The sequence below is a fragment of the Arachis hypogaea genome, chromosome 7 (assembly GCF_003086295.3).
Source record: "Arachis hypogaea cultivar Tifrunner chromosome 7, arahy.Tifrunner.gnm2.J5K5, whole genome shotgun sequence".
NCBI classification, from domain to species: domain Eukaryota; kingdom Viridiplantae; phylum Streptophyta; class Magnoliopsida; order Fabales; family Fabaceae; genus Arachis; species Arachis hypogaea.
In genome coordinates this window covers 26,457,681-26,467,583 of record NC_092042.1, presented here as the reverse complement: position 1 = coordinate 26,467,583, position 9,903 = coordinate 26,457,681, and the positions used below count along the sequence as shown (strand labels likewise).

Here is a 9,903-nt window from a genome sequence, read left to right as displayed (position 1 = left end):
AAAATGAGCCCAGAATGGCACATTGATAGTTTGATACCGATATATCATATAAAGAAAAAGGTTCTTCAAATAGTATATTAAAAAAGTCTTCTAGAAGTTTGTCGTTGGCTGTTGAAAAATTTTTATTTATTCTATGATATAAATAAATTTTTTCTTTATTATATTGATTTGTAGTTTATTGTTTTCTCTCCTGTTTTCTTTCTTTCTTCATTAAAATTCATTGAAATGATGAAGAAAATCTCTCCAGACAAAATTTACTCCATAAAACATAAAAGAATGCCTCAACAGTTTGATATTCACTTATTCAGACTCGATTGTTATAAATCTGGTTACTTCAACTTCTGGAAACAATGGGACAAGATCATTCTACCTCCACAAAACTGAGATATAAATCACCAGAAAGTGAACAAGTTTGCATACTCGACAAATCGAGTATTTCGAATGAAAAGATTTAAAACTCATGCAGATAATATAAATTTTTATCCAGATGGTATGAAATTAAACGAGGCCATTAATTGAAGTCTATCAATGGCACCAAAATAAAATACAAACAAAACTTGTATTGATACATGATACATGTCCAATTAAACTGCTTCCTGTGATCAGCATAAATAGAGTTCTAACCTATACATAATAATAATAATATAATAATAAATACCTTACAATTTACAATTTGTGATGCCTGATATATCTGTTGGGCAATTACACCTCTAACTGCATATTTTATGTACTGCTTTATGCTATACATCTCAAAGTGCAAGAGGCAAAATATTACAACATTATGAACATAAAAACAAGTATCAAATTAGCCACTTGTACATGTGACTAAGATCAGAATGGGAGGGAGTATGAGATTGAGAGAGGGAGGGTGCAGCATATATAATCAAGGGTCAGAGGACTAAAGAATTCTGCATTCTTAAGAGCACAAGAATAAAGAGGCAGCATTTGCCAACAGAGGCAATCAAAATTCAAAACCCATTTGCCTGAAGGAGGAGGCAGGGCACTTTGTGATTGATATTGTGTCATTTTCGGCTGATATCGCAGCGAAATATCTATCCTTCAAGGTAAAAGGACACAATCTGCTCCAGAACTAAGATCCTGGTGGCATGGCATTGTTACAACCTTCTTCCCCCTCGAAGAAAATTTAGGGCCCTGTGATAAAACCAGACAGCTCGTCATTTTTGTGGAGAGAAAAATTGCATCAATTTTTTCATCCATTTTTTGTTTTTCCAGGAAACAGTTAACTGTTTTCTTTTGCAACTATATGAGTCTTTTTTTCTTTTATAGGATCACGGTTAAAAGCTGTACACTCAGTAACTTCTGGTTTGGCTCATCGGGTCGTAGTCATAGATATCACCGGCTTTGACAAACCGGCCCTTCACGCGCCTTCTGACATCAGCCCTAGCCTTACGAGAGGCATACCTTACTCGCTTTTCAAACCTAGAAAGATTACCAAACAAGATGTTAATCACCAATAGAGCTACAAAGCTAACAAGTTTAAACATAAATCAAATTGAACAAATTGGTCAATGGGGATGATAGCTTGGCTTACAAATTTGGCCGATGAAAGCTGGGTATTGAAAGAGAAAAAAAAGGAAGGGGGGGGGGGGTTGGGGGTGGGGGGTTAAGAAAGGTAAAATGCAAGGTAGACGCGTGTATCAATAATTTGACTGCGTATTCAGCCAAGAAAAGAAAGCTTGGTTTCTAAAGATCAATAAACTGTACTTAGAAGATAATATGATGACAAGGTGTAGAATTTTCCAAAAGAAAAACAAAAAGGAGGAAGCATAAAAGATGACCAAGTTCCAAAAGGTTTGATTAAGAATTGTTTTTGACCGAGCACAACAACAATGATGAAATTGATCTCAATTCCAACAACTAGGATATCCTTGGTTGCTATTGTTGTTGTAAATTGATGACAGGTAACTAGTGACTTTAAAAATCACATGTCGACACCAGAACAATGCACTGCTAGATGATGGGGTCGATTATTTTCACATCAACTATGCCAGCCATATTGCAGCAACACTGTTGGGATTAGTATAAGTAATGACAGTATGAGTAAAATACTTACTTTCGTGTCTTTTTCTTTTCCTTATAACGCATGACAGCGTTGCTGCGATTAGCAGATTGCATAGAGCTCTCGGGGCAAGGAGGACACCAGGGAGGCTCTCCCATGAGAAGCATTGAAGAAGCCCCACAGTCTTGATAGTCACCACCACCACCACCACCACCACCATCTTTAGTTGCACCAGAAAAAGAAATGTTCGATTGGGATTGCCTTCCAGTAAAACAAATAATTGGTTCAGTTTTAGTGCTCATCATCGAATCTGCAGATGCAGCATTGCTGCATGCTGGTTGTGTTGCATTGATTAATCCAGTTGAGCCCTGAAACCATAAGTACAGATATGATAAATAAGTATTAGCACAAAGTAATGCAAAACCATTTAACTCGGATAGTATAAAGGAAACTAGCTACTGTCTACTATATAAAATGATTTCCATATTGCAAGCATACAAATACTGAACAGCGAAAATCTCATTTACTCCACTTAAATGCATTCACCATATGTGACACAACAGAATATAAGTAAAAGTTCAAATAAAAGAAATGTGATCCATTCTTCTCCAAAAAACAAAGGGAACATGCTCAATTTTATGCTACTTCAGAACTTCCAGACAATTGACATCAAAATCAGCACCATGATCATTTAAATTATCAGTTTGGCTATACCCCAGATTAATTATAAATTATATATTGTATGGTTTACAACATTGAGAAAGGTGAACATTTGTGCTGAAAAAACCAGCAAGCTTAGCACACTTACCAATTTTAAACCACTGGATATTGCATTACATTGTTTAATTAAATGAGACAAATGCTAATGGTTAACCAAATCAGGTACTTGACCAAGAACGTCAAACAAATCAAGATGGTGGAAACACATAGACAAATCCTATTGGGATCGAGTAAAGGCGATAACTCGAAAAGATAGATACGCATGTGAACAAACAACGTGATTTTAGAACTAAATCACACAAAAATTTCCTGATGAACACAGCCTTGAACTGTATAAAGAAACTGGCCACACACTAAATTTAGTTAACATACATGACTAAATAACAGATAACGATAATAGAATAATCAAGCTCATCAGAAACAAAGGATGACAAGATTTGAGTACCTCAGCAGCAACCGCGCCCTGACAATTGGAGTCCCCAGCACTGGCAGACATTTCCTTTGTCCCAAATAAGCTATCAATTCCACCATTTTCAAAAAGCTCTTCAGAATGACTGAGAGCCACACCAAAAAGTTCCTCATAGTTCTCAAGATCCAGATCCACTTCATCCATGTTGAAATCATCATATAGATTATCATCATCTTCACAGAGTGCAGGAGTTGTTTTCACAGGACAATATAACTGCAGATTCATCAAGACGGATTAAACAAATGATTTGATGAAAAGCTAAACATTACGTCATTCATTTCACTAAAGAATTAGTAAAATCCTATTAAATGGCATTCAATTGCATACAAGATATGGAGAAATTTTATGTCCACAGCATGTATCATTATGCTAATATATTGATACCCAATTGCCTTGTATCAACATGCAATTATCCAAGTCAGTATGTCACGTATCATCAGAATCCATAGAACAAATTTTGGCATAACAATTTCAACACTCGTGAAAGAGAACTCTTAGTAAATTTAAATGCATATTTTAATTAGACTCTGGCTACACAACTACTGCAGTAGCCTAATCTAACCAATGTAAATCCCGAAACCATAAGAGCTCACCCTTGGACTTGAAACTTCTTTTAGCATGTTCAGTCGTTAAAAAGTCCATCACTTAGCATGGTTAGGACTTTCCCTGTAGTTTTACTATTACTGGAGAGCTTCTATAACGGACCGATATAAATCACTAACAAAGTTAGATGCAGAACCAACTCCCAACAAGCTTGAAATTGCATTCATTATACAGTTGTTAACATGTCCATCAAGTTTATAACATTTCGGCAGCAAAAGTGTAATAGGCTCTACCTTAGGCACGCATGCATTGGAAGGTCCAGGTGGCTGGTCCATGATACGAGGTTCTGAGCTTGACTCAGGCATTGAAGATGTGCCAACCCAAGATTTATCCTTGCCGGGTAGATTGGTCACTTGAGCAGAACTAGAAGCATTCTGGTTTTCTGGAGGAACCCAAGCACTCTTTTCACTGTTCTCACTAATGCTCATTAAACCAAGTTCCTGCTCACATGTTTCACCCATGGCAGGTATATCTGAGAAAAAGGACCATATTGAAGAAAATTCTGCAGCTGAAGGGCAGCCAGAATATAAATTGATTGTTTGCCTCTTATGCCCCGAAGTAGACGGAGTGGTACCATGACCAAGCCAGTCACAGTTCTGACAGAGTGAAATTTTCTCCTCAGCACATCTTATAAAAGCAGGTTGTGAGTTACATCTCTCACATACAAGGGTCCTGGAATGGCGCTTAGAAAGGGCATTAGCAGAATGAACATTCCGATCGCACGACAAACATAAGGATGCAGCATCTGAGCGGCAGTATACCAAGGACCTTTGCTCTCCACAAAAGTCACATAAATAACCCATCTCTTAAACTGACTTTTTTACTTTTTAGCTTGCTCCTTGATCTAGAATAAGAATTCTCCAATTAGTAATTGTCTACAGAAGCTGCAACATCAACTGAAAAACAAAATCCTTTTCTTATTTTCAGACGTCGAAGCTGATCTCAGTTGTACAACCTACAAGCTGCTAAACAATGCAATGAAGGAGGGAAGTTTTAGTTCAGTTTTGGCCAGAAGACAAATAAGTAAGCATTTCCATGCTAACAGAAATAAACTTCGCTAATATACAGAGAAATAAATAACAAAATGGAAATTCCACTACAAATTCAGAATTATGCATAGATGCCATGGATTATGGCTAGTAAATTATGGAAAGTTGCAGCCAATAGCAGACATAAAGACTAAAAGGAAAGTTCAAAGCAATGAATCAAGTATCAGAAAAGGTAAATAATACTTGAAATGGAAACTCCATAGATATTGTCACAGCAGCAAAGAAACTAAACCACTTTCTCAATAAGAATAATAAATTATAAATTTATAATCAACCAAAGTTCTAATACAGTTGAAATATCCTTTTGGAGTTAAGGAACCAAAATTCCGTTTTGATTTCCAAAAAAAAAAAAAGTGAATTTCCTCCATGAAAGAATTCCAGTAGAACTAGAAAATAAACCAAATAAAAGTTAAACTTATTTTTCCAGCATCCTTAAAAGATATCAACTTCCATGGAATGACTAAAAGTAGCAGATCATTATTAACAATACATAAAGGTCAGAAAGTAAAAACAAAACAGAAAAAAAGGGGCGGGGGGATATGAAGAAGAATACAGAAACAACAAGAACAACAAATCAAATCAAATCCAATCAAAACACAAATATACCATAAAAAGTAAAAAAGAAAAAAAAAGGAAGTACTCTTCACATAAGATTCCCTACTTTTCCTTATCTCAAGCTTCACAGAAAAACATGAACTAAAACACACACAGGGGAATCAGCATGAACTTTTAACAGAGAAGAACAGAAAGGAGAAAGAGATCAGAAAGCAAGAAATTACCATACGGAAAGAAAGACAGAGGACAAGATCGGTAAGGAAAACCAAAAATTTTATTTTATTTTATTTTATTTTTTTGCTTTTTCAGAATAAAATATAAAGAAGCAAAAACTGAAAGCAAAGGAAACCCTAGAGAGGGGTAGAAGCAGGACTATTGAAGAGAACAAACACTGACCCCCTTTTTTCTTTCTTTCTTTCTTGTTCTCTCTTTTCTGCTCTGTGCAGATAGATAGGAGGAATAGGTTAGATTGTAGATTAGATATGGAAGGGAGAGAGAGAAAGAGGGGGTTAGGTGTAAGATGAGAAATTGAAATTGAGAATAATGCAATGGGGTATGTAGGTATTGTGACATAAGCTAGGCTTATAAAAAGTGCAAAACAAAAGAGTAAAAAACATATAATGCATGTGGGGCCATGTCTTTTTCATAGTGAAAGCAAAAGCTTACTAAGCCTTTCCCCCTTTTCTATTTCTTGGTCCCTCCCCATCACCCAAAAACTAAAAAGAAAAAGGGTCAAATATATATATTATTTTAATTTGAATTAATTTGTTGTGAATTAAAATTTTATTTAAAAATTTATTATTAATTAATAAATTATTATATATATAAAATAAAATTTAAATTTTTTGACATTTATTTAAACAAATAAGTAATTAATCACTTGACTTATCCAAATTAATTAAAGAATTAAATATAAAAATATTAAGTAAATAAATTATTTTTATAACTATATTTTAGCGAAATCTTTTTATTAAACCCACTTAATTTTACTATGGTAATATAAAAGAAAAGTGCTGCAATATTTTATAATGTTATTGTTACTATTAGTATATTTATTCATTTTTTAATTGAATTTTTTAATATATTAACTAGGATGTTGTTGAGCTATTATTTGAGTTGAGCAGATCTAGCGTTTATTTTTTGTCCCAAAAGCATCCAAGACTTTTTGATATTGAATAACATAACTTTTTCCCCTCTGCACCCTTTCTCTCTCCTTGCACTTTTTCTTATCTGTGTCCGTGTGAATGTTGTTGTTGGGATTGTTTATTGTGTTTAAAGAATAAAAAAATATTATAAATAATAAAAGGGTGTACTGTTAATGGTCATAGGAAGGTTGAACTTGAACCTCTTTTTTTTCCCCCCAAAAAGTGCATCACATGATGGGTGAGGTGGACAAATAGGGATTTATTTAGTGAACTTTTTCACAATCTGGTTTTCCATTTTCGGTTGGCTTTTTCACGCTTCGATCTTAGGTGTTCCATTTTATGGGCTTCTTGTCAGTTTCGTGTCCTCACCGCAATCACTTGTTACCTAGTTTACGGAAAATAATATTTCAAAAAAATTTTTGAAAAATTTTTTGTCAGATATTTTAATTTAAAATAAATTTTAATTAATTTTATATTGAATTATTTATTTATATAAAAAATAATTTATCTAATTTTTATTAAATAATATAAAAAATTGATACATCTAATAAAATAAAATATACGGAATAATTTGATCATTAAAATTTATTAAAAATTAAATTATTTGACTAAAATTTTTTTAAAAATCTATTTGAGATATTATTCTGCTTTTAACTTGTACCACTCTTTTATACTCTTTATATTTTTTTGGTGACTTGACGAAGGTTTTATACACTTTATATATATAATATGTGTGTTATATATGTTAATAGACAACTTTATAAAGAAAAATTTACCGGATGTTTTTAATACTGAAAAAAAAAAATCTTATTTGAAGTGTGTAAAGAAATTATGTATATGATATTTGTCTTAATTTATTGATTTTAATAATGTGTATACAAAATAATACTTGAAAACAAAAAATATTATAACCATAGACCATAGTTATGCCATAACTAACTGCTGTCTGCTTTCGCTAATGCAACTACTTATTTGACTTATCCATTTCCTAATTTTTTTATTCTCTGATTAGCGAATAAAAATAGTAAAATAATTAAATAAATAATTATTTTTTAATTTTATTATTCTAATACATTTTAATTATTTAATAAATTTAAAAACAGAGAGTAACTAATATTGCTTAACATGTGATTTGTGTTTCATATGATTTTGAATATTGTTTTGTTATTTTTATATTGCAAGTTGTTTATGTCAGCTTAGTTATATCTTTAAGGATATACTTATTTAGTCCAATCGAGAGGTTAGTAATTCAAGTGGAAATTAAATACTCAACTACTTAACAACTAAAAAAGGTGTACATTTAAGCATAAAATTATTTTATTTTATAAGATCATTTAAAAAAAAATTATTCCGTTTAGAGTTCGAAAACATGTTAAAATATTTTTATTTTCAATTTTGTTTATATAATTAATTTATTATATTAAGAGTAATATCTCAAATAGGTTTCTAAAAAATTCACGATCCGACAAATTTATCCACAAAAAAATTTAACTAGGATTTTGGATCTGACTTTTTCATTATACGCCAGATACGTCTCCAGCCCAATTTGAGCCGATTAAGACTAATTGCGACATTTTACGTGTCCATTATAACTAGCTGACGTGCGTGTCGGGTTAAGTGAGACGTGTCACATGCAGGATAGTTTAGTCTTTGGCCATTCCGAAGTGAACAAATTAGTTTCTAGAGTGGCCAACACTTCATCATTACATCATCTTCCTCCTCTTCTCCTCTCTCTACCAATCTCCCTCGTTTGGCTCAACATCTTCGCCATTCTCCGCGTCTCCACCAGCACCTTGACTTCGCCACCATGGCACATACCTACCTCATCTTCTCCCTCCTAGACCTCGTAACAAACTCATTCTTCCATCCAATCTGCCTTTACCTTCGCGCGCAGGGCATCACTCACCCTCTCACGCAAGCCTCCCTCGTTGGCACCCTCCTCCACCTCCCTTTCAACTACATCCTCGTCACGCGCCTCCACCTCAGCGTCATCAGTGTTGTCACTGCCTCTGCCGCCTCTAACCTCTCCATCTTCCTCTCCCTCATCAGATGCGTTTGGCTCTCCGGCCTCCACCACCTCACGTGCTCATCCAATCTACTTCCTTTATATATGTGTTCCCTTCCTCCTTAGGATTCGCAGTCTCCACTCGGGTGGGAAATGAACTTGACATCAACCGCCCGTTTAGAGCTAAGCTCTCTATAGTGGTTTTCGTCTTCCTCGCTGTCATGATGGGCTTCTAAACTAAGACTAATTTGTGCACTTTGAAACGACATCATTCTGTTCTCATATGATATGATGTCGTTTTGTCCACGTGGCCAGGGACCAAATTGTCATGCGCATGACATGTCAGTTAGTCAACTGACAGATAGGACGTTGTCGTTAGTCTTAACTATTTCAAACTGGGTTAGGGACGTATCTGGTGTATAATGAAAAAAGTCAGGCCCAAAACTTAGTTAAATTTTTTTGGAGACAAATATGTTGGATCGTAAATTTTTTGGGACCTATTTGGAGTATTACTCTTATATTAAATTTATAATAATATTTTTTTCTTTTTTTTCATGTTAAAGAAACTCAAGCTAATTAATAATTAAGATCAGCTACTACTATCATCATCATCATCATCATCAGCGACAGAATTAAAAAACACTCAAAAAACAAAAGCAAAAGATAATTACAAGAAAAACAACATGCATATAAATAATTACTTACTTGCAAAGTTATGGAAAATGGATATAATTATTCAAACTAACTCGTCTCCTCCCTTTCCACCCCAATTGGAAACGATTTTTTCAATTGCCAACCAGATTCGGGCGGAATTTACATAAAATCCTTTTGTTTCAGTTTGGTTATGGAGGCGGTATGGGTATTAAACATCCCGCCTCTCCTAGCCTCGAATATATATATATATATATATATATATATATATATATATATATATATATATATATATTAAAAAGTAAAAATTTAAAACCCTAATCTCTTAACCCTAACTAAGTAACCGTAAATAAAAAGTGCCCTATTGCGCTAAGATTTTAAATAAAGGTGCTCTACTAAGATTTTGTGTAGCAAATTGTTATTAAATTTTCTGTAAGTAATTTTCACTATTAAACAATAATTACAGTACCTGTTGCTTCTCAGGGGTTAGAAGGTGTGGGAAAAAGATCAAATTGTTGAATTTGGTGAGGAGGATATAAAAGAAGGATTGGAAAAAGTGTGCTAGAAATTTAGTAGAAAAATTGATGGTAGATCACAAGTAAAGGCTACTCTATGCTTGATTTAGAGATAGCCTAAAGGCTTCAAAGTTCTGAATCATGGCAGCAATGTGTTTCAATTCTTCTTTG

General features: G+C 33.6%; 1 protein-coding gene across 4 annotated transcripts; it reads right to left on the bottom strand.

Annotated features, from left to right (window-relative positions):
• Positions 1-467: 467 nt before the first annotated feature.
• On the bottom strand, positions 468-5,989 carry LOC112702857 (zinc finger protein CONSTANS-LIKE 9). 4 transcript variants are annotated; one of them, XM_025754059.3, is made up of 6 exons: positions 5,813-5,989; positions 4,046-4,777; positions 3,186-3,422; positions 2,075-2,388; positions 1,309-1,440; positions 468-1,152 (listed from the first exon to the last, which is right to left on the bottom strand). In XM_025754059.3, the coding sequence occupies exons 2-5, from the start codon at positions 4,613-4,615 to the stop codon at positions 1,311-1,313; spliced, it is 1,251 nt and encodes a 416-aa protein (XP_025609844.1). In that variant the 5' UTR covers positions 4,616-4,777; positions 5,813-5,989; the 3' UTR covers positions 468-1,152; positions 1,309-1,310. The 4 variants fall into 4 exon arrangements, with proteins under 4 accessions (XP_025609844.1, XP_025609843.1, XP_025609846.1 ...); XM_025754058.3 differs by having other exon boundaries at positions 4,046-4,774; positions 5,813-5,977; XM_025754061.3 differs by having other exon boundaries at positions 4,046-4,774; positions 5,641-5,973.
• Positions 5,990-9,903: the final 3,914 nt, after the last annotated feature.